The sequence below is a fragment of the Suncus etruscus genome, chromosome 15 (assembly GCF_024139225.1).
Source record: "Suncus etruscus isolate mSunEtr1 chromosome 15, mSunEtr1.pri.cur, whole genome shotgun sequence".
In the NCBI taxonomy this organism is placed as follows: domain Eukaryota; kingdom Metazoa; phylum Chordata; class Mammalia; order Eulipotyphla; family Soricidae; genus Suncus; species Suncus etruscus.
Window position 1 is genome coordinate 3,342,531 of NC_064862.1, and position 26,262 is coordinate 3,368,792.

Below are 26,262 nucleotides of genomic sequence, written 5' to 3' on the forward strand. Positions count from 1 at the left end.
ACTGAGTGGAAATAAAAATGATCAGACCTAAATACCCAACCCAGAGTTGACAACAGAATTAAGAGACCCAAACTACAACAAGCTATGCACAAATGGAACCTGTTACACTAGCATTCCAGGGGGTAAGGGTGGAGGTATGGGATGTATGCTGAGAACTCAGAAGCTGAGGGAGGTCAACATTGATGGTGGGAATTGTCTTAATTCACTGTCACTGTGTACCTTACATATAATTGTGAAGGACTTGGTATCAATAACATTTATTCACATTAGTTTCAATAATTATATTAAAAAGATGTTCTAATTATATGGTGATTGGGCTATCATCTACATAAACTAAACAAAATACAATCTGCAAATACTGCAAAGTTACAAGACTAAAATCTAAGGATAAGGGCAACCAATCACTATTATCCAACAAGGCTTTAAACTATGGCCAACCTATATTTTTTTCTCCACAAAAGTCTTTCCCATCTCCTGACAGTAGAGCACTTCTCACTATTTCTGGTTTAGGACTGACCAATCTGTGGTATTTGCTCAAATAAACTCTTAAAATGTTTATCTTTTAACAATATCCAAAAGTCCAAGCAGAAGCCTTCTCTGCATTGGACAGTAGTTGGCTGATAGATTTTCTTACTCTTCCTTTAAAATCCATTCTCTAGGCTCAGAGCGATCCTATAAGTGGGTAGGTCACTTGCCCTAGCACACATACGGTCCCCTACACACCACCAGGCATAAGCCCTGAGTACAAAGCCAGGAGTAAGTCCTGAGCACAATTCGGTGTGGCCTCCTTAAAAAATAACAAGCAAGGATAAAAAATGTAATATGCCAAACAGCCATTCACTAATTAAAAATGAGCCTATTCCTTACTCATGGATAGCAGAATACACCAAAATATGCCTCTTTGGGATAGGATTATGATAAATCAAAGACACAGGAAAGTCCCGAAAACTTAGAAGTTACCCCCCCTTTTTATAAATAAAAAAGGTAATCAAATTCAAAAAGAGGAATTATCAGAGACAATTTTTTCATCTGAGAGACGTATCTACATGGCAGGGAAACTTTCAAAGCTAACCTATCCATCTCTCAAGTTCCAATGACTTGTCTTCCCCACACTGAAGAAGGAAAGCCAAAAATCTCTTTCCTTGATTCAGGATGGAATACAGAGCTTCATTGCATGAGCAGCTTTTAGTCTTCTATTCCTATAAGGCCCCAATATACAGAAACTAAAATAGACATTCTCTTTCCTGTAATGTCATTTTAATACCTTTTGTTTGTTTTTATTATTTTTTATTTTTTAATATATTTTTTATTTAAACACCTTGATTACATACATGATTGTGCTGTTTGGGTTTCAGTCATGTAAAGAACACTACCCCATCATCAGTGCAACATTCCCATCACCAATGTCCCAAGTCTCCCTCCTCCCCACCCAACCCCCGCCTGTACTCTAGACAGGCTTTCTATTTCCTTCATACATTCTCATTATTAGGATAGTTCGAAACTTAGTTATTTCTCTAACTAAACTTAGTTATTTCTCTAACTAAACTTAGTTATTTCTCTAACTAAACTCATCCCTGTTTGCTTCATGAGGTGAGCTGTAACTTCCAGCTCTTTTCTCTTTTGTGTCTGAAAGTTATTATTGCAAGAATGTCTTTCATTTTTGTTAAAACCCATAGATGAGTGAGACCATTCTGCGTTTTTCTCTCTGTCTCTGACTTATTTCTCTCAGCATAATAGATTCCATGTACATCCATGTACAGGAAAATTTCATGACTTCATCTCTCCTGACAGCTGCATAATATTCCCTTATGTATATGTACCACAGTTTCATTAGCCATTCGTCTGTTGAAGGGTATCTTGACTGTTTCCAGAGTCTTGCTATGGTAAATAGTGCTGCAATGAAAATAGGTGTAAGGAAGGGATTTTTGTATTGTATTTTTGTGTTCCTACGGTATATTCCTAGGAGTGGTATAGCTGGATCATATGGGAGCTCTATTTCCAGTTTCTGGAGGAATCTCCATATCCTTTCCATAAAGGTTGGACTAGACACCATCCCACCCACAGTGAATAAGAGTTCCTTTCTCTCCACATCCCCGCCAACCTGCTTGTTCTCATTCTTTGTGGTGTGTGCTAATCATCAGATCCCACCAACACAAATTATTCCTGATATTTTTGATATGTACCATCCTTACTTGTAAACTAAAAATCCATGAGTTGTGAGACCACCCAGGCACCTTATTTCTAAACCCCATGCAGCCAGGTCTGAAAAAACCAGGGTAACAGTGAAGAAATAATACCAAACCATTCAGGAAAAAATAATCATGGAGTTTGTGGCCTTTGCCTAGTGCTCTCTATGCCTCAGCCAAAAAGTCAGAACTCTTCATTCTTCATTTAAACCAATTCCCAATACCAGAAGGTCAAGTGAGACAAAGTACTCCCCTGAGTGCATTTACATATCAATGGAAGAGGTTTTAGGAAGGAGGAATTTGGGGGACACACCTTTATTTGGGATTGGTAAATGGGTTTCATCTTCTACTTACTGTCTTTTTTTTTTTTTTTTTTTTTGGTTTTTGGGCCAATCCCGGCGGTGCTCAGGGGTTACTCCTGGCTGTCTGCTCAGAAATAGCTCCTGGCAGGCACGGGGGACCTTATGGGACACCGGGATTCGAACCAACCACCTTAAGTCCTGGATCGGCTGCTTGCAAGGCAAACACCGCTGTGCTATCTCTCCGGGCCCCTACTTACTGTCTTGATTTGGATTTCTCTAATAATAAATGATGATGAGCATTTTTTCATGTGCCTGTTGGTTATCTTTGGTCTTCCTCAGAAAGATGTCTGTTCATTTACTCTCCCCATTTTTTAAACTTTATTTAAAGAAAATGCATCATATTGTTGGCATAATTCACTGTAATACATACATTTGTTTCCAGTGTTCGCGTCCAAGTTGACACCTGAAATAGCACTGAGTCAGAGATCACTTCTGATAGTGCAAGATGCAAAAGGGAGTTTATTGGGCTAGACGAGATCCCAGCCTCATCCAACTAAGAAATTCTTGGCAAGGACCCCGAGTCAAATCTTTAAGCAGTTTATATAGAAATGACAAGCAGTAACAGTCCAATCATTTCATGGTATAAAAATCTTAATTAATCACTGATTTTTCTGGCTCAACTTTGGTTGTCTAGGGATACTCTAATTCAAACCATGGCTGTCAAGGGATACTCTGATTCAAACCTTGGTTGTCAAGGGATAGTCTGATTAGAACCCTGGCTGTCAAGGAATACTCTGATTCAAACTTTGGTTGTCAAGGGAGGGAGACTTTTCAGATAGAACATTCTGAGCTCACTCAACCCCTAGTTCCTCATTCCTGGAGGGCAACAATTTTGGTAACTCTCTTTGCCTTACCTAAACTTTTAACCTGTCTCAATTATTACTTCATTGGGGTAAGTGATTGAACCCAGGGGGTCTTAGTTATACCAGATAAGTCAGAGCAGTTATTAAAAAAAATACAAAAAATAATGAGAAGTTTTAACAAAGAAAAAAGTAGTGTAGCAAGTGCATTTGTGAAAATTATTGTATCTCCAATGAAGTCACTAATATAATGGCAGAAGTTTCAGTAAGTGCTTGTTGTTAGCTGTCCATTCTGTTAAATTGGCATGTCATTGGGATGACAGCATCAAATGAAGTTGTTGAGAAATTCAAAATACTATTACTTATTACAAAATACTATTACTATTACTCACCCCTTTTAGGGGTGAGTTCTCAGCTGCCATGCATCCTAGGAGGAGTATATGAAGGGAGGGTGCCTCCACTTGCTCCAAAAAACCCTGGTGATATGAACCCAAATACAGGTGTACTTGAGTTTGGTCAGATTGGTGTTCCTGAAGGAAATTGTAGGGGTCAATGAGGAGGCAGGGACATGAGAAAAATGTTGACTGTGGGTGACAGAGGCAGGAGGTGTGGCTTCGGCAAGTTTGGGGCTTGGTCCACTTTTTCTTCCCGAGATGGACCTGACAGCTTTCTGCTGCATGGCCCATGCACTCATGAACTTTCTCAGCTTGGTTTCATCTTGTCCAACAAAATAATGAGTTTGCAGAGCTGGTGTGGTTCAAATATCTTCTCTCCCCATTTCTTAACTTTTTCTTAAGTTTTGTGGCTTAACTTCTGTGAGTACTTTGTATATGCTATATACAAAGATATATCCTTGATATATAAAGATATATATCCCTTTATCTGATGTATTAAGTGAAACTATTTTCTCCCACTTAGTTAGCTTTCTTTTAGTTTTACCCCATGTTTATTTTGCCATACAGAAACGTTTTATTTTGATGCAGTTCCATTTACTCAGGTCTGATTCTATTGCTCTTGCCATTGGAAGGCTCCTTTTAAAAGGAATGCATGGTCTGCTCCTGATAACCTCTCCAACCTTGCCATCAAACACTATCTTCACTTGCTTTCTTGCTAACTTGCTACTTCGGTACTGTGGTTTTCTTTCTGCTCCTTGAGTAGGCCCTTTTTATTTCTAGTTAAGATCTTAACTAATTAATTAATCAACTAATTAATTGATTAATCAGTGTTTTCTCTGATAAACCTTCCATCATCCTTTTTTATAAACATCTCACGATATCCCTGAGGGTATTTTTTTCTACATATCTCATATTGTATAAAATCATCATTTATTTTGTGTGTTAGTAATCTCACACTTACTGAATATTTTACCATAATAACCCAAAACAACTGTTGGTATAAAACCAATAAATATTTGTTTAAAGACTGCAAATGAGAAAAGGAAGAAAATTTCCAGCAATGGACTAGACCAAGAAAATTAGATTCCTCATGAGAACTTATTACCCTAGATTAAGTAGTTTAGAAACACAAAAGTACAGCTTTCTTTTAAAATTAGACTTTTGAAAAGAACATTGCGACCTCTCTGTGAGTAAAGTCTTTGGCCTAAGTCCTGCGGGGAAGGCCTGGCACTCCCATCAGCACAGGGACTAAGTAGCTCTGTATCCTCCTCCCTTGGTACTGAAAGGCCTTGCATTTTAGTTGGAGAAATATCAGCTAGAGTAGACCTCGACACTATTTATGATGTATAAGATACTGGAAGAATTTAACATGCAAAACATCTAACCCAATCCAAAAATGGGGAGGAAATAGATGTTTTCTCAAAGAAGAAATACATAATGCCCATAAGGGACATGAAAAATTGCTCCGTATCACTAATCACTAGAGAGATGCAAATCAAAACAACAATAAGTTATTACCTCACTCCACAGAAACTGGCACACATCACAAAGAATAAGAACAACCAGTGCTGGGGTGCAAGCGGGAAGAAAGAAACTTTCATTCATTATTGGTAGGAATGCTCTCTGACCAGCCTTTTGGGAAAACAATAGGGATATTTCTCAATAAACTGGAAATTGAGTTTCCCACCAATACCACTTCCAGGGTTATACCCTAAAAACACAAAAACACAATAGAAAAATGAACTATGAATTCTTATATTCATTGCAGTACTATTTACAATAGCTAGAATCTGGAAGCAACCCAGGTGCCCAACAACAAATGAGAGTTTAAAGAAACTATGGTATATGTACACAATGGAATACTATGCAACAGTTAGAAAAACTAGAGTCATTAAATTTGTTTATACATGAATGGACATGGAGATATTATGCTGAATGAAATGAGTCAGAGGAAGCAGGCTAAACATAGAATAATCTCATTGATCTGTGGGATATAAGAAAAAGAAAGACAATGTGGTGAGAATATTCAGAGACAACAGAGATAAGGAATAGGAGGACCAGTCCATAGTAAGAAGCTTGCCAGGGTAGGAAGCAAAGAGTGCAGTTAGAGTAGAGAAGAATCTACTATGAAACTGATGGTTGGGGCCTGAGCGGTAGGGCATTTGCCTTGCATGTGACCTATCTAGGACAAACATTAGTTAGATGCTCCCCCAAGCCTGAGAGGAGTGATTTCCGAATGCATAGCCAGGAGTAACCCCTGAGCGAACCCGTTGTGGCCCCAAAACAAAAACAAACAAACAAACAAACAAACAAAAGTGATAGTTGGAACTGATCTCTCTGGACAAGAACTGGGTGCTGAAAGGGAATAAAGTGGCATGCATGGCATCCCTTCTTAACAGCAGTGCAAACCACAATGTTAAAAAAAGGAGACTGACAAAGTGAGAGAGACAGACAGAGAGAGATAGAGAGAGAGAAAAGTAAAATGCCTTCCCCAGAGGCAGAAAAGGAAAGTGGGCAGGTGGGAAGAGGGAATCATGGAGGGTGAGGGGGAAACTGTTATGAGTGGTGGAAAATGAGCACTAGAGAAGATTGCTGTACAATGTATGAATGTAACTCAATCATGAGCAATTTTAACTGTTAAAAAAATGAACAACATTGTAAGTACGTTTTTGTTTTTGTTTGTTTTTAAAGAGAAGACTTAGAGCTGCTTGGGTATTTCTGGGAGAGGAGGTCCTCTTCAAAAATATAAAAAAAAACATTTTTTTGTTGAAGAAAAGACAATGGTGGTGGGAAAGTTGCACTGGTGAAGGAGTATGTGCATTTTATGACTGAAATCCAATTACTAACATGTTTTTAACCATTGTGCTTAAATAATTTTTTAAAAATAAAAAAAAATTATAGAGTTGAGAATGAGGTGGCAAAATCAATAAAACTGACATTCTTCACTTTAAAAAAGAAGAAAAATGGGGCCGGGAAGGTGGCGCTAGAGGTAAAGTGTCTGCCTTGCAAGCCTGCTAGCGTAGGACAGACCACAGTTCAATCCCCACGTGTCGCCAGGGGCGATTTCTGAGCACATAGCCAGGAGTAACCCCTGAGCGTTAAAAGGGTGTGGCCCCAAAAAACAAACAAACAAAAAAAGAAGAAACATTTTTTTTGGTTTTTGGTCCATACCTGGTGGTACTCAGGAATTATTCCTGGCACTGAGCTCAAAAATTGATCCTGGCAGGCTGTGCGATCCCTCCGGCCAAAAAAGAGAAATATTTTTTAACTGTGTGGCTTAGATAACTAAGTAGCTACATCCAACACAATAAACTGACTGGTATTAACATAATATAACTAAAATTAACATAAAATATAAGAGCTGAAATATTAAAATCTTAGGAAACAAAAAGAAATCTCTGGAACCTAATATTAGGCAATGGTTTCTTTCATAGACATCAAAAGCAGAAGTTACAATAGAAAAAAGGAGTAAACTCAGGGCGGGCGAGATGGCGCTAGAGGTATGGTGTCTGCCTTGCAAGTGCTAGCCAAGGAAGGACCACTGTTCGATCTCCCGGGGTCCCATATGGTCCCACCAAGCCAGGGGCAATTTCTGAGCACGTAGCCAGGAGTAACCCCTGAGCATCAAACGGGTGTGCCCCCCCCAAAAAAAAGAAAAAAGGAGTAAACTTTAAAAAACCCTTTTTGTTTTAAAGGTTATCATCAGGAAAGTGAAAAAGAAACCCATTAAAAATTTGTGAATTGTCTCTGATAATACTGATACATCCTGAACATGCAAAGGATACTGAAAAGGAAAAAATTTAAATGACTATAAAATGCTAAAAAGAACAATTCTCCTAAAAATAATGATATTAAAATGCTCAACATCATTATTATAAATGCCATATCAAAATCACAAAGAAACATTTCCTAAAAAGTGTTCCCTAAAAAGCAGATAGCTATTAAAAAATAAAGACAAGTGCTGTCAAAATTGGGAAGAGATGAGAACTAATTGTTGGTGGGGTTCTATAATGGTGTGACTCTTTTGAAAAACATACTAGCAGCTTCCAATAAAGCCCACACACAATATATATATATATATTAATATATATATATAATTTAGAAGATTAAAAACATATGCCCATCTGAAAACCTGTACACACATTTTCAAAGTGTCACTGTTATTAAAGTCCCCCAAGCAAATATAACCCAAGTGCCCATAAATGAAGAAATGATTAAACAACATGTAACATACTCAGACAACAGGATCTTGTTTGGCAACATAAAGTAAAACTGATATAAAATTTAAATAGAGGAACTATGATGGCATTGTTGTAAGTGAAAAAGGCCAGTTACAAAACCACGTAGTATAAAAGTTCATTTTACATGTCAGAATAAAGTAAATCTATAAATTATATTAGTGGTCGGGGCAGGAGAGACAGCACAGAGGTGTTTGCCTTGCAAGCAGCCGACCCAGGACCTAATGTGGTGGGTTCGAATCCCGGCATCCTGTATGGTGTCCCCCACCCCCACCCCCCCCGTGCCTACCAGGGGCTATTTCTGAGCAGATAGCCAGGATAGCCCCTGAGCACCGCCAGGTGTGGCCCCAAAACAAAACAAAACAAATGCTATTAGTGGTCTCCAAGAGTTTGTGCATAGATGTGGAAATGCTACACAGGTGCAAGCAGCCACGTGAAATGGCTGCTAAGAGACATGGGTTTTCTTGCTGGGGCTTAAAAATGTTTCAAAATCAGGAAACACTGATGGATATACAACTTTGAGAATATGATACATTTCAAGGAATTGTACACTTTGAGAGAGTGAAGTTTTAGAAAGGTTAATCTCTTAAGACTCAAAATAAATTTCTATAGATCTCCTTCTATATTCACTGAGCATTTAATCTACTTTTGTTAAGTAATAGGAACATAAAAATAAACAAGTTTCTCCATACTCAACGGGCTTTGAGATTTCCCGAGGAAATGTTCCCTACATCTTGCCACAGACATGTAGAACATTTTATTTTTTGACATCCAGCTAGTGTTACAAAGGTACATTTGTTAAAATAATGATGAATAGCTCTGAATTGCTAGTCAAAGAACAAAACATTTCTTAACTCTGATATTATATACTATGCATACTTAATAAGATCTGGTAATCTTGGAGCTACAATCACTATACCAATCATTGCTGCTATCAGGAACAAGTTTCCTGAACATCTGCAACACAAGTCAGAATATAGCTTGTTCTCTTTTTTCCTGTCTTCCTTCCCCTTGTCTATATTCCATATCCTGTTGACTTGTGATAATTAGGTTAAAAAAAGTGATAGGTCCCGACTGATATCGGACAGCTCAATGATGCAGTAAGTCGAGTGTTTTCAACAGGTTTCCGCTAGAAGACAGCCTCAAGGAAAGAGACGATAACCCACCTCTGTATTCCAAGTGCTTGACACATCGTAGTAGGAATCTGCTAAATGAAAAGTATTTCTGCTCACCAATATAAGGTGAAGCAGTCTTTGAGCAAGGTTCCCTTTACACATCTAAAATAGTTGATAAATGGATAGTGATCTCAGAATTCAACTAACTGTTAGGAATAAAGGATGAATGTGGGAACCATGTGGACTTTTTAACTTAAAAGTTATATTCTTGTAAACTTCAAATAAGATTGTGTACGAGCTTAAGAATGGACCTTTGTACAGCAAGCATCTCAGAACATACATCTTAGTGGAAATATGGTTTAATGTTAATAAGTTAGGGTTCTAGGAAAAGCACTAAACTAAATAAATCCACTCAAAAAACAGAATTAACAGCGATTTCAAATTCTATCTCTCAGAACTGTGATATTTACTTAAATGAGAAAATCAGGAAATGCTTGAGTAGATGATAGGCCACCATCAACACAGCAGCTTGCGTGAGATTTAGTGCTCATACAATTTACTAAATAAACACCTGCTGGAAGTATACTTATGTATCTTACCTATAAGTGTATTTTTCTCAGATAATAAAATGAGTTTGATAGTCCTTTAATGAAACTTAATATTCAAAATCTTAGTCTTAATTATGAACTGCTTTAAATCACTATCAGAGATACAAAAAAACTTCAGCTTGTTGTGTGACGCAACAGATAAATCGCCCTTCATTTGGACTTCGGTGGGACAGGGAGTACAGGTATGCTCAGCAAGACACTCAAGTCTATTGATTGAGGCAATAATTTTGAAATTTTTACAAAGCTGAATACACAGAGTTACTCAAGACTATTCAATGTTTATGGCTGTGGGGTTGGCATCTTGAGAAAGATGGTCCCTTCATTTAACTGTCTTTCAGGTGGCTTTCTCTTTGTCTGCTGTATTGCAGGTTCTGTTCAGAACATCAATCTTGGGGCCAGAAGGCCTTGATACCCCACACCTCCTTTTCCAGTCCTTATATTTAATTACTAATTGATAAGCAGCAGCTTCCTACAGTCTAGTAGGAGACTGCCACATTTTTGCTATCATGATTGGCTGGGCCTGCTGCTGTTCCTAGTAAGATGTTCTGAATTCCATTTTATCAACAAAGCTTGATCTAACAAAAAAATCTTAGTATTCTTTTTTTTTTTTTTTTTTTTTTTTTTTTTGGTTTTTGGGCCACACCCTGTGACGCTCAGGGGTTACTCCTGGCTATGCGCTCAGAAGTTGCTCCTGGCTTCTTGGGGGACCATATGGGACACCAGGGGATCGAACCGCGGTCCGTCCTAGGCTAGCGCAGGCAAGGCAGGCACCTTACCTCCAGCGCCACCGCCCGGCCCCCTTAGTATTCTTTAAAAATATTCAGTTACTTATTTCTCAGATGCTTCAATAGAATTTGATAAACTGATACATTTATATTCAAATGAGTAAAACAGTATATATTAATCTTTATGAAAGTTCAATTAAAATCGATCAAAAGTAAATTCCAATTTTAATGTATCATAATGAAAACGATGGTTTTTATTTCCCTGTTAATAAAATCTTAATTTGAAATATAGGATCTTACCACTTCCTAAAAATATAAAATACAGTTAAGTGGGAATAGTCATAATTTTACTTCAGTGGAATAGCAATTGCTTTCAACACAATCACTTGTTAATCTTAACAAAAATCAGTCTTTATGTATCACACTGTAACGGTTACTGTTTCCAATAAGCTGTAAAGGAGTAACTTATAGAAAGCTAATAACATGCTCTCCATAAGCAACACTGCAAAAAAAAAAAAAAAAAAAAAAAAGGCACTTAGAAACAAGGTTCTTGAGGGCTCCCATCTTTCTTGTCTCAATAAAAACTTGTCTACTCAACAGACTCAGCATCAATACTAAGAATCTGTGTAAGAACATGCCCAAAAGTCAGTCTGAAATTTTCTTGGTATATGTTATCCCTACAAATAATTAAATAATAATTTAATATTAATAATGTATTTTTAAGAAAATAAATAATATTTCACAGTAATATATGGCCAGTTCAGAAGTAGCTATGAAAAAGAACAGGCTATAATTCATAGAATATGGCTAAAGGGGGGGGGAAATGAACAAAAGTCAACATATAATGAATTAATTAAAACTGATGCTAAAGTTACAAACAATATTCTAAAATTTTATTCAAGATAATTAACATATACATCTAGTTCAGATTGGGTAAAAATACTAGCTAGCAATGTTCTTTTTAGGAAAAGAACAAGGGCCAAAGAGATAGTACATGGGATAAGGTGCAAGTAGCTGACTTTGGTTGGTCGCCAACAACAATCCTAGCAGGGTGTTGCCATGGAGACCAGGGTTTTTCAGATAATCTTTGGCACCGAGGGCCTGGGCAGCACACAGCCTCAGGTCTTCATATTGAATCACCGGCCTGTTTGGCCAAGAGTCCGAGGAGGGATTCTTGAGATATATCCTTTGCACTGCTTAGGAGCCATCCTTGCTCCTACCTCTTGCCCCCCCAAAAGTTAGAACAGACAAAAAAGATCATTTTTCTTTCTGAAGTTTCTAAGGAGTAGAAACTATGTTTAAAATGTAGCAGTAATTCAATCAGTTACTCAAAGAATACAGTGGAATGGAATTCTAATTACCTAGACAAAACGAAAGCTCAAAGGCTCACTGAGTGGACAGGAATACTGATTTCTCTAAATGTGAACTTTTTCTTCTTCAAATGGGGATAAAACTAACATCTACATTATAGGATGAGTTTTGAATATTCAACACAATGACCATTAAATCATTAATTATAGAACTATTACCTATAATGAAGTACATTAGTTATTACTAACCACTATAAGGCAAAATCTTTTATGAGGTAGAAATTTTTTTTGTGGTATAAAAAATTCTAAACCATCAAATTCCAATTCCCATAGCTATGATAAAGAAAGAATCTTTTCTGATCATTAATCTTAAATTAATTTTATAAGGGAAGGGGACTTGAGTGTTGAGGAAGCTCAAAATGTAAACTATGAATATAACATGTTAGATTTATAAATGATTTTGCTGCAGGATAGATTACTCTTACTAGGGTATGCTTGGACTCTGTGAAATAGCAGATCTATTGATAACTACATTTCTGGTAGTAAAATCTTTTAAAACATGAATTGTGTTGATGAGTTAAGGATACTATCTTCTTGTGAGGTCTTATCTGGCATCTGATGCCTTTCAGATAATACTGGGGCAGCAACATACAATCAAGATGGTTAAATACCAAAAAGTAAAATCTCTAAAACTCTTAATAAACTCTAAAGAAGAGGGAATTTTTAATATCCTATATTATTTATTAAACACCTATTAAATACTCACTGAACTAAATATTTTATGCAGTTCATACATAAAATTCAAACTGTAAACTTGTACTATATTGCTGGATTAAAAAACCTACTATGGTTACAAAAATTTTATTCAATATCACAATATTTTATAATTTAAACATAATATAGTTTCCTCGTTTTAGACATCTACATGGAAGACCAGTATTAACACTCTTTCTTTAACTGATAAATTAAGGAACTTTGGGATTTACCAAAATGGAATTAGGGAAAATAAAATAAATTATTAGGAAAATGAAAATTTAGTCAACTGAAATGCTTCAATATATGAAAATTATGTAGTTCAGAAAAATTATGTAGATCAGAAAAGGAACTGGTTTTTGGTCCAAACATACTTAGAAAATTCTGAAAGGAAAAACTTCTCCTGCGCCTGTCTTACTGTGTTTCTGAATCCCTGAAGGTTTCCTCAGAGGCCTAGGGAGCGCACCCCCAAAAAAACTGCATTTTGAAGCTGCCCAGTGAGTACATTCTGGCTGTGGGGGTCCCTGTCCAATAAGCTGAGCTCTCTGGCCTGTGGAGGCTCCGCCCTGCTGTGCCTTTGTTCACTCTGTGGACTTCAAGGGAAACTTCTCCTGCTCCTGTCTGCCTGTGTTTCTGAATCCCTGAAGGTTTCCTCAGAGGACTAGGGAGTGCACCCCCCAAAACTGCATTTTAAAGTGGCCCAGTGAGAACATTCTGGCTGTGGGGGACCCTGTCCAATAAGCTGAGCTCTCTGGCCTGTGGAGGCTCCGCCCTGCTGTGCCTTTGTTCATTCTGAGGACTGTCAACTAGAAACAGCAGAAGAGCCACTTCGCTTCATGGCCACGCACTCTTTCTAACCAATGAACCCCACTACAACACGCAGAAAGAAACACACTACAAGGGTGACAATGGGAAAACCTCGCATGCAAACACCATGCACAGAGAATGAAGACAAAAGCTCAGAATACCTAATAACTTCCAACCACCTGATTAACCTCTCGGATAAGGAACTTAAAATAGCAATATGGAAGATGTTTGAAGAACTCAAAGAAAGCATAGATCGATCTGAACAGAACACAAAGACAGAAATCAGAAAACTCCAAACTGAAATAACAGATCTGAAAAACACAGTTGCTCAACTGAAAACCTCAATGGACAGCTTCGCCAGCAGGGTATCAGCAGCTGAGGAGAGAATCGGAGTACTGGAAGATGTGATGCAGAAAACCTCAACACAACAAAAGAAATTGGAAAAGAACCTTAAGGCAATGTAAAAAGTACTCAAGGAATGCGAACAGATGAAAACAGAAGTCTGATAAACTCAACAGAAACAACATAAGAATCATTGGAGTCCCAGAAATCCAAGTAGGAGATCTCCAGGAAGAATCAACTCTCAAAGACATCATCAAAGAGATACTCTCAGAATTAAAGAATACATGCAATCAAATCCTGCATGCCCGAAGAGTACCAGCTAAAAGAAATCCGAAGAAAACACCCCAAGACACATCCTCATTACAATGACAAATCCCACAGATAGAGATAGAATACTGAAAGCAGCAAGATCAAAAAGGGAAATTACATTCAAAGAGCATCCCTAAAACTTACAGCAGACATGTCACAAGAAACTCTCAAGGCCAGAAGACAGCGGTGGGATATTGTGACAAGACTGAATGAAATGAATGCCTCACCGAGAATACTGCACCCAGCCCGACTCACGTTCAGGTTTGAAGAAAAAATACACAGCTTCATGGATAAACAACAGATCAGGAACTTCACAGATGATAAACCAGCCTTAAAGGAAAAACTGACAGGTCTACTCTAAGACAAGAGAGACCAACAAACACAGCAAACTTATCTACAAAGATGACATTAAATCCTATGACAATCATCTCCCTCAATGTCAATGGACTAAATTCACCAATTAAAAGACAGAGTGGCAAAATAGGTCAAAAAGATGAATCCAACCTTCTGATGCCTACAAGAAACACATCTGAATAGTCAGAACAAACATAGACTCAAAATCAAAGTCTGGAGGAAAATCATCCACGCAAACAACACCTTCAAATAAGCTGGGGTGGCCATATTAATATCTGATGACACCAACTTTATACTCAGAAAAGTGGTAAGGGACAAAGATGGACACTATGTACTAATCAAGGGATATGTGCAACAGGAAGAAATCAGACTATTAAACATATATGCACCCAATGAGAAACCAGCAAATTATCAAATACAATTACTGAGAAATCTGAAAGAAGACATCAATAATAACACAGTAATTGTGGGAGACCTCAACACGGCCCTATCAACACTTGACAGGCCAACCAGACTGAAACCCAACAAAAACATACTAGCTCTGAAAAGAGTAATGGAAGAAAGAGGACTAGTATATAGGACACTCCATCCCCAGAAACCTGGATACACATTCTTCTCCAATGTACATGGGTCATTCTCCAGAATAGACTACATGCTGACACATAAAAACATACCTCCAAAAATTCAAGAGGATAAAAATCTTGCAGGCTACATTTGCTGACCACAAGGCTCTGAAATTACATGTGAACTACAAAGCCACACAAAAGAAAAACTTTAACAATTGGAAATTAAACACCCTGCTACTGAACAACCAGTGGGTCTGAGATGAAATCAAAAAGGAAATCAAAACTTTCCTGGAAACAAATGATAATGAAGACACAAACTGCCAGAATCTATGGACACAGCAAAAGCGGTCCTGAAAGGAAAATTTATAGCTGTAGAAGGGGCATACCTGAATAACTTAATAACGCAGCTCAAAAAATTAGAAAATGACCAACGAAAGGAACCAAAAATAGGGAGACAGAAGGAAATAACAAAGCTGAAAGCAGAACTCAATGAAGTGGAAAACCAAAAAACAATTCAAAAGATCAACAAAAGCGGAAGTTGGTTCTTTGAAAAAATAAACAAGATTGATAGACCATTGGCAAAACTCACAAAGAAAGAGAGAGAGAAATCTGATAACCTGTATTAGAAATGAAAAGGGGGAGATCATGACAGATATTGCAGACAATTATCCAAAGGGTAATCAGAGACTACTTTGAGAAATTTTATGCTACTAAACATGAGAATTTAGAAGAAATGGAAAAATTCTTGGACACTTATAACCTTCCACATTTAAGTAAGGAGGATGTAGCATATCTAAACACCCCCATCACTACTGATGAAATTGAAACTGTAATCAAATATCTGCCCAAAAAGAAAAGCCCAGGCCCAGATGAATTTCCTAATGAATTTTTTCAAATCTTTCAAGAGGAGCTACTCCAATCCGAGCCAGGCTCTTCCATGAAATTCAAAAAATGGGAACACTCCCAAACAGCTTTTATGAAGCCAACATCACCTTGATACCAAAACCAAACAGAGATGCTGCCAAAAAAGAAAATTACAGACCAATATCGCTGATGAATGCAGATGCAAAGATCTTCAACAAAATCCTGGCAAATAGGATCCAATGCATCATCAAGAAGATCATACACTACGACCAAGAAGATTTCATCCCAGGAATGCAAGGATGGTTTAACATCCATAAATCTATCAACATCACACACAACATCAACAAGAAGAAAAATAAAAATCACATGATCATATCAATAGACGCAGAGAAAGCATTTGATAAGGTCCAACACCCATTCTTGATCAAAACTCTCAGCAAGATGGGAATGGAAGGAACCTTTCTCAATCTAGTTGAAGCCATCTACCACAAGCTAGTAGCAAATATTATCCTCAATGGAGAAAAACTAAAAGCCTTTCCTTTAAATTCTGGTACAAGACAAGGCTGTTCGCTCTCACCACTCCTCTTCAACATAGTACTAGAAGTGCTTGCTATAGCAATCAGGCAAAAAAAAAAAGATATCAAGGGAATCCAGATATGAAAGGAAGAAGTCAAGCTCTCATTGTTTGCAGACGACATGATACTCTACTTAGAAAACCCTAAAGACTCTACCAAAAAGCTTCTAGAAATAATAGATTCATATAGCAAGGTGGCAAGTTACAAAATCAACCTACAGAAATCAATGGCCTTTTTATACACCAATAATGATAGGGAAGGGATGGAAGTCAGGAAGGCAATCCCATTCACAACAGTGCCATACAAACTCAAATACCTTGGAGTCAACTTGACCAAAGACATGAAGGACCTATACAAAGAAAACTATAAAGCCCTGCTCCAAGAAATAAGAGAGGACACATGGAAATGGAAACACACACCCTGCTCATGGATTGGCAGGATTAACATCATTAAAATGGTAATACTCCCCAAAGCATTATACAGATTTAATGAGATCCCCTTAAAAATACCCATGACATTCTTCAAAAAAGTGGATCAAACACTTATGAAGTTCATCTGGAACAATAAACACCCTCGAATAGCTAAAGCTCTCCTAGGGAAAAGGAAAATGGGAGGCATTACTTTCACCAACTTTAAACTGTACTACAAAGCAATAGTTATTAAAACAGCATGGTAATGGAATACAGACAGACCCTCAGATCAGTGGAATAGGCTTGAGTTCTCAGACATTGTCCCCCTGACATACAATTACTTAATTTTTGACAAAGAAGCAAGAAATCCTAAGTAGAGCAGGGAAAATCTCTTCAATAATTGGTGCTGGCAGAACTGGTTAGCCACTTGCAAAAAAGCGAACATAGACCCCAGTTAACATCATTTACGAAGGTAAAATCCAAATGGATTAAAGACCTTGATATCAAACGTGATACCATAATGTATATAGAACAACACGTCAGTAAAACACTCCATGACACTGAGACTAAAGGCATCTTCAAGGAGGAAACTGCACTTTGCAAACAAGTGGAAGCAGAGATCAACAGATGGGAATACATTAAGCTGAGAAGCTTCTGCACCTCAAAAAAAAATAGTGCCCAGGATATAAGAGTCACCCACTGAGTGGGAGAAACTATTCACCCAACACCCATCAGATAAGGGGCTAATATCCAAAATATACAGGGCATTGACAGAACTTTACAAGAATAAAACAGCTAATCCCATCAAAAAAATGGGGAGAAGAAATGAATAGACCCTTTGATAAAGAAGAAATACAAATGGCCAAAAGGCACAAATGGAAAAATGCTCCTGTCACTAATCATCAGGGAGATGCAAATCAAAACAATGATGAGATACAACATCACACCACAGAGATTGGCACACAACACAAAGAATAAGAACAATCAGTGCTGGCGGGGATGTGGAGAGAAAGGAACTCTTATCCACTGCTGGTGGGAATGCCGTCTAGTCCAACCTCTATGGAAAGCAATATGGAGATTCCTCCAAAATCTGGAAACTGAGCTCCCATTCGACCCAGGTATTCCACTCCTAGGGATATACCCTAAGAACACAAGAATACAATACAAAACTCCCTTCCTCTCACCTATATTTATTGCAGCACTATTCACAATAGCCAGGCTCTGGAAACAACCAAGATGCCCTTCAACAGACGAATGGCTAAAGAAACTGTGGTACATATACAGAATGGAATATTATGCAGCCATCAGGAGAGATGTAGTCATGAAATTTTCCTATACATGGATGTACATGGAATCTATCATGCTGAGTGAAATAAGTCAGAGGGAGAGAGAGAGACACAGAATAGTCTCACTCATCTATGGGTTTTAAGAAAAATAAAAGTTATTTTTGCAACAATCCTCAGAGACAATGAGAGGAGGGCTGGAACTTCCAGGTCACTTCATGAAGCTCACCACAAAGAGTGGTGAGTGCAGCTATAGAAATAATTACATAGAGAACTACCACAATCATGTGAATGAATGAGGGAACTGGAAAGCCTGTCGGAGTACAGGTGGGGGTGGGTGGGGTGAGATGGAGCGAGATTTGGGACATTGGTGGTGAGAATGTTGCACTGGTGAAGGGGGGTGTTCTTTACATGACTGAAACCTAATCACAATCATTTATGTAATCAAGATTTTTAAATAAAGAAAAAAAGTTAAAAAAAAGAAAATTCTGAAAGAAAATACCGTAGAAAGTATTTGAAAAGAATTTCATGAATTCATTAAAAAACAGAAAAACATAGGTTTAAAAATAAAAGTAGACAAAGCTTTAATTTCCAGAGGCAATTTTGATCTACTTTAGTTTCAAATCAGTAATCCTCTAAGTTATTTTAAATACAAATTATTTCTAAAATGTTAAATAGGTAATCTAAGAGAAAAAATAGTTTTGTTGTACATGATCAATTTAGGTAGCTCTACTCTTTGATTTCTTATCTCAATAATAGTCTTGAATATTTTCCTTTATATCCACTTTCATTCTTAATTCTTTTTATTTGTCTGAGGATGACAGCTACAAAAGCAAGGTGACACCAGGATGTCAACATTTATGACTGACAACATTGTAGGAATCATTTGTACATCTAAGGGCTGTCCTTAATTCTTTAGGATAAAGTGATTTTAATATGCAAGATTTCAAAAAAGGGACACTTTATTTTCCTAATGAAGAAAACTTTCCCACCAATTTTTAAAATAAGCTCATAGGGCCAGAGAATAGAGAGTATAGATTGCCTGCCTGGCATATAATAAAACCACAGTTTGATCTCAGGAACTATATATTGTCCCCTGAAAACAGGTAGAGGTAATCCCTGAGTGCAAAATCTAAATTAAGTACCTAAACACTGTTAGGTGTGGCCCCCCCAAACCACCCCGCCCAGAAAAAATCAGCTCCTTAGTTCTGGGAAATTATCTCAGCAGTCAGGACAGGAACCCAAGGCCAAAACCTGGTGCCACAGTATGATCCCGGAGCACTGCTGAGGTACAGTTCTGCAGTGTTGGAGCTCTGCTCGGACTATTCTAGGGTCCATAGCACTTTTGACATGGACCATACCACACTCTCCATGTGAAGACTAAACCATGCAGTCTAACAGGTCAAGTATCACCAGGTTTTCTGAACACCGTTTTGAGACCCTTCTTTCCTATCAAAAGAATTCAGTTTATCTATTTACATTTATTTTTAGTTTATATATTCAGAGGTCCCTCCTGCTCTGGTAAAGCTCAGGGAACCATATATGCTGTGGGGGACTGAAAGAAGACCAGACACATACAAGGCAAAGGCCTTACCCCTTGTATGTATTTCTCCAGCTCCTTCACACAATATTAAAATAGTAAAATTTGTTCCATGAGTTATTTATCTTAAAATCTTAAAATATGAATATTGAAATAAGTCTATATATTCTAAAATTTCTACTGAAAAAAGTATGCTCATATTTTTGACTAAACCTAAATATACAACTGGGCTTAATCTATACTCTGGAATATATTAAACTCTAGCTTTCTAGAGAAAGGAGAGGAAAACTAGGCCAGACTAAAAGGTGTCTTAGTGTAGCTCCCTCATACATTTAGCTTAACACTCGACAAGATTCTAATCAAAAGGAGGAGGGAAAGGGATAATATTCATTAAGTGACATGCAGTGTGCCAAAAGGCGACATGACAACAAAGTAAGCACCTGAACAGTTCCTGTCTTCAAGAAGTGCAAGGTTAATACTAATTAAAGAATAACTATCGTCTACAAAGCAAAAATAATTAAAGTATTTTTAATCTTGATATATGTATATTTTGGTTTTTGGGTCACACCCGGCAGCGCTCAGAAGTTCCTCCTGGCTCCCTGCTCAGAAATCGCTCCTGGCAGGCTCAGGGAACCATATGGGATGCCGGGATTAGAACCACCGATCTTCTGCACGCAAGGCAAACTCCTTACCTCCATGCTATCTCTCTGGACCTGTTAATCTTGATATATTTTAATCAGTCATCTTTGAGGAAAATACCTACAGTATGCTCTCTCTGACTTAGAAATAAAACTTTTAAATATGCCTATGAAACATTTGTATGCATTTCTTTATGACAGCACATTTCTTTTACCCACTTATTTATTGAAGCTGTACTATTCTTTAGCTTTTACTTTAGTACAGTGAGGATATATAATGTATATTATATATTTCTCAAGAATATGTTTATTACATGCATTTATGCTGTGTTTATGTATATATTCACACGCCTATGTTTTTATACAGAGGAAAAATCCTGAACAACTATCAAAGCTGGAGAGAAAGCACAGCAAGAGGGCATTTGCCTTGCAAGCAGCTGATACAGGACAGACAGTGGTTCGAATCCCGGCATCCCATATGGTCCCCCATGCCTGCCCAGAGTGGTTTCTGAGCGCAGATCTAGTAGTAACCTTGAGCACCACCAGGTGTGAACCAAAAACAAACAAACAAACAAAAGAATTTAATTCAGGGGTCTGGAGAGATAGCACAGCCATAGGGAATGCATCTTTGCACAGACCAGGAGTAACCCAAGTGCCACTGGGTGTGGCCCAAACACCAAAAAAAGTTTAACTCAGGTTAGCCCGAGTTTAATTTGTTTCTTTTTTTTGGGGGGGGGAAGGGGGCACACATGGTGATGCTCAGGAGTCACTCCTGGCTTGGGGGACCATATGGGACACCAGGGAACTGAACCGAAGTCTGTCCTAGGCTAGTGTGGGCAAGACAGATGTCTTACCGCTTGCGCCACTGCTCCGGCACCTAATTTTTTTTTTGAAATTAGTGATTTTACCATAATTAAAAGAAAGAACATGAAAGTATAAGGAGCCAAGTTTTAAGTAAGCTCGCTTATTTTTGTTAATATTTATTGGCATTGCAATGTAAAATGAAAGAAAATAGATTTAAAATTTCTAATTTTTCAAATGCACAAAATAAACATACCATGACAGAATCAAGTCTCTGTTTCACTTGCTGCATCTTCAATGAAGAATTTTCAGTGTGGACATGGTCATCAATCTGAAACAAGCCTTGATGAGCCTGTTTAGGACAGGTACACAAAACATCTTGAATATGGTGTACACAAGACAATGGGAATGTTCCACTGTAGCGTTTCAATGTTTCAGCCTCTTGCTGGGCAACTGGGAAATAAATGCACAATTAGTTCAAATTACTAACAGTATGATGAAATAATTAATGTTCAAAATTATAGTATTAAATGATTAAAAGCTTTACAAAACATTTTAAATACTAGAAAATAATAAAACAACATAATTTGGCAAAAAGTAAAACCCCATACTTCAAAATCATAGACATAAAAAAGGAAATAAAATAATTTTACAAATAATTTAAGATAAGACTGTATTATAGTTGATACTGGAACACAAGAAAATTTTGGTCTGACAGAAAACAAACCAGGTTTGTGATTTACATTTAATAATATATTAAAAATGTAAATACAACACTAATATAAAAATAAAAACTATAATATAATAAGTTATTTACAAACCTATCTCAAGAAGATTTTATATTTATCTACCCCCCAAACTTGTTACATATATATTTTATTTAAAATATCACAGTACTAATCCAATTTAGCCATTTTATCAATTTAAATGCAAACAGGTTTCCTAGTTTTCTCTGTAATCACTTTTTAAAAATGTATTATAGTATCTTATCGAATGAAAAACATTTAGACATGTGTTCATCTCTTATTATATGTTCACAATGTTTTCTGCTTTATTATAGACCATGAAAATGTACTATCAACGTTTTTCCTTTCTTTCCTATGATTTAGTTCTTCAAAATGGGATAAATGGTTCAAAGGCTAGTTTGGATGATGATAAAGACAATGAGGACAACTGCATCTGTATAGCATTCAATAGTTTTAAAGATGCTCTCATACACATTACATCACACTACCTCAATCGTTAAAGAGGCCTAGAATAGAGTTCAGTTTAAGTTGGGACAATAGAATGTTATATACACAAAAGAAAAAAAATCCTAACTTAAAAAGCATGTCTTCAATTATATAAATTTAAGTGGGAAATATTTCTAAACATGGCATAAAAAGCAATACTGTTATACAAAAGTACAATCACTGCAACAATCAGCAGACAAACCTTTAGAGAGGAGAAGCTTGAGTATATTATTAAATATTTCTGGAAATCAGAATATAAGCTTTATCAGATTATCTGCATATGGTTTAAAAATCATCACAAAAGGGGCCAGAGAGATAGCACAGCAGTGTTTGCCTTGCAAGCAGCCGATCCAGGATCTAAGGTGGTTGGTTCGAATCCCGGTGTCCCATATGGTCCCCCGTGCCTGCCAGGAGCTATTTCTGAGTAGACAGCCAGGAGTAACCCCTGAGCAATGCCGGGTGTAGCCCAAAAACCAAAAAAAAAAAAAAAAATCACAAAAAAGATGCACTGATTTTCCATATAAAATAAATTATTTAAATAATTACTTAAAAAATCACCACTATTAGGAACTGGAGCAATAAATAGTACAGTGAGCAGGGCATTTGTCTTGCATAGAGCTGACTTTGGCACCACATAGAGTGCCCAAACCCATTAGGAATGATCCATGAGTACAGAACCAAGAATTAGTCCCGAGTACAGATGAATTTGGCTCCAAAACCCAACAACCCAATAACCAAACTAAAAATAAAAACATAAACAAGTGATAGAGGTATTCTACATGACCAAACAAACCAAAGCCAGACTTGTCCACCTTCCTAAAATTATCAAAAAATGGATAAAACACACTAAACGAAAAAATAAAACTGTCTTCTTTATAGATTACCCATTATTTATGGGGAGCTAAGACACTAAAACAATAGTGAAGCATGTCTTATAATGAAGAAAATATGAATATTTAAGAATACAGTGACTGTCTAGTCTTTTATTTTTCATTTTTTGGTTTTTGGGCTACACTTGATGATGCTCAGGGGTTACTCCTGGCTATGTGCTCAGAAATCGCTCCTGGCTTGGGACCATACTGGACATCGGGGGATCAAACCAAGGTCCGTCCTAGATTAGTGCATGCAAGGCAAACACCCTACTGCCTGTGCCACCACTCCAGCCCAACTGTCAAGTCTTAGTGCCACATTTATGGGAAAATCTGAATAAAATTCCAACAATAAGCCAGTTAAGACTATAAATGAACTTCAGAAAGGTTCCATGATATAAGATTAACATATAACTTGATTATATTTTAAATTCAAGGAACAAAAATATTTAAGAATAAAAATATGTAGCATTCACTAGGTATCAAATATGACACACTTTGGGAAACACCTAATGGAGCAAGTACATAGCAAAAAACAACACTCTATTGTTGAGTGAAAATGAAGAAATCCACTATAATATAAATTGTTTTCATGGTTGGAAGAGCTAATATTGTCAAGATGTAAACTGACCAAAAATGATCAACATAGTAAATATAATTTCACTCAAAATTATAGGTCAAATAATTTTGGAGAACTTTTCAAATTCTGCAATTTAAAGGGCACTAAGGTGGCTAAAAAAATTTGAAAAACAAAACAAAACAAAACTGATTTCAAGTCTTATTACAAAGCTGCAGAATTTAAGATCCTTTACTATTGACATAAACAGATCAAAAGAACAAAATAGAAAACCTAGCATGTATGGGCAAGGTGAAAAGTAATTAAATAAAGAATATTCTTCAACAAATACTACTCCAACAATTAAAAATTCATATGCGAAGGAACGAACTTTGATATACACTGAATAATAAATCCATATTTGTAATCAAGGTGTTTAAATACAGATATTAATAAAAATAAAAAATAAAATAATGCATCAGGGGGAGTTTGCTTAACTGATATCTTGTACCTGACGTTATACTTTCTCAAAGAAAAATAGACTGATAAAGAGTATTTAGGTACATACTTAAACTTTATTTAAAATACTGAAAAGAACGGGCTGGAGAGATGATTATTGATTGGGTAAGATGCTTACATAGCCTACTATGCATCCTTATGGCTCCCCAAGATGCAGGAGTGATTCCTGAGTACAGAGCCAAAAGAAATCCCACAGCAGTTCTGGATGACCAACCAAAGTAATAAAATAAAATTAAAATGCTTAAAAAATAGAAAAACAGAAAATATATGTTTAAATTGTAAAATATTCCTTTCACGAAATGGAATCTAGCCTTTAACACTATGAGCAGAAGTATAACAAGCATGATTGAAAATTATCAGGATTCTCATAAGTAATTCTCAATTTAAGGGTTAATTATGAATTTTTACTTGATGAAAATATTTTATATAGTGAGCATGCAAAAAGATAATCACATTTTTAGTTAATAACTCTAGCTTCACTAACCATAAATTTGAAACCATAAATAAGCCTTGATGGTGGGAACATACCCTACATTATGAAGGAATACGACCAATTTATAATACACTAGAGTGATATATATTCCTCAATACCTAAGACTGATGTGTACCTATCTGCACTTACATAAAATAAAGTAATCTGTGTACCAAGGTTCTATGAAAAAGGCAGGAGCCCCTATTTAAAAGATAAAAAAAGAAAAAATTAATTAAAAAAGAAAAAGATTCTGTTCTATTTACTGATTTACTTATTTGGGGGTCACATTCATTGGTACTCAGGGCTTAATATTAGCTTGTTGTGCAGGTATCATTCCTGATGGTGCTCAGGGGATTGACTACATGAGGTACTGAAGGATCAAACCAAGGTCAGGTGCATGCAAGGAAAGTGCTTTAATCCTTGATAGGAGCAGCTTTTTATTTTTATCACTTAAAGTGTTTTTATTCACTTACTTGGTTTTTGGGCCACACTCGGCAGTGCTCAGAAATCATTCCTGGTAGGCTCAAGGACCATATGGGATGTTGAGAATTGAAACCAGGTTGGCCCCAGGTTAGCTGTGTGCAAATCAAGGGCCCTACCCTCTGTGCTATTGCTTCAGTCCCAAAATGTTTTCATTTAAAGAACCATGATTTACATGGTTACTGATAGCTGTTTTAGGCATATAATATTTCAACAGCAATCCCACCATCAGTGGTAGTTGCTCCTAATGTTTCAAAGACTTCTGAAATTCTCTCTCTCTCTCTCTCTCTCTCTCTCTCTCTCTCTCTCTCTCATGAAACAAGACAGTTTTTTTGTTGAAACTTGTTTGGAAAATGTGAAGGGAGGGAGAGGATGGTGTATTCAAGAGAGATTGCAGATTTCTTCAAAATAGAAATAGGCAGGTAAAGAAACAGAGCTAAATAAGCAAGATATATAATCAAGAGAGAACATGGGCTGAAAGAGCAAGCCAAAGAAAATTTGCATAAACTGAGACTGGACTATGATTTTACAGTTCACAGATTTCTTCATTTTTTTTCTTAACTATTTATGTAAATAATTATCAATCCATAGGAAGCTATAACTATAAAACAGAGAAGTCTGGGGAACTCTTCAAACAATTTCCCCAATACATTTTATGGTATAGTATCAAAACCAGAAAACTGGCATTAATGCAATAAGTACAGCATATATTATTTTATCACATACACAGATTTTAATTTTGTTTTTGTTCTGCTGTCAGACCCAATGGTGCTCAGGGATTACTTCTGGCTCCACAGGCAGCGACCACATCTAGCAGGGCTTGGAGAATCAAATGTGGTGCTAGGGATCAAGCTAAGGTTAACGGTATGCAAGACAAGTGAACTATCCACTGCACTATCACTCTACCCATCACATATATCTATTTTTGTGTAGTAACCTAACAAGCAAGATAAACAACTAATCTGTACATCAAATATTTGCCTCATTCTCTTCCTATAGAGTCAAACACACTCTACTCTCCACCTTCTGTAATTCCTGGAAACAACTATTCTATTATTTTTTCTTAAAATCTTCTATTATCTAAAATTTTCTTTTCCTGTACTAAACAAATTTCATATATTTAAAACTCAGGCGAAATATAAACAAACATGTT

General features: G+C 36.7%; 2 protein-coding genes across 2 annotated transcripts in view; both read right to left on the minus strand.

Moving 5' to 3' along the window:
• BCLAF1 (BCL2 associated transcription factor 1) overlaps nucleotides 1-26,262 on the minus strand; it is a 1,193,665-nt gene that overhangs the window by 183,195 nt on the left and 984,208 nt on the right. The window lies entirely within an intron of this gene.
• The window catches only part of AHI1 (Abelson helper integration site 1), a 253,355-nt gene that overhangs the window by 140,127 nt on the left and 86,966 nt on the right, over nucleotides 1-26,262 (minus strand). Inside the window, 1 exon segment of the mRNA XM_049788037.1 lies at nucleotides 21,238-21,434. Within this exon segment, the coding sequence (XP_049643994.1) occupies nucleotides 21,238-21,434 (197 nt within the window).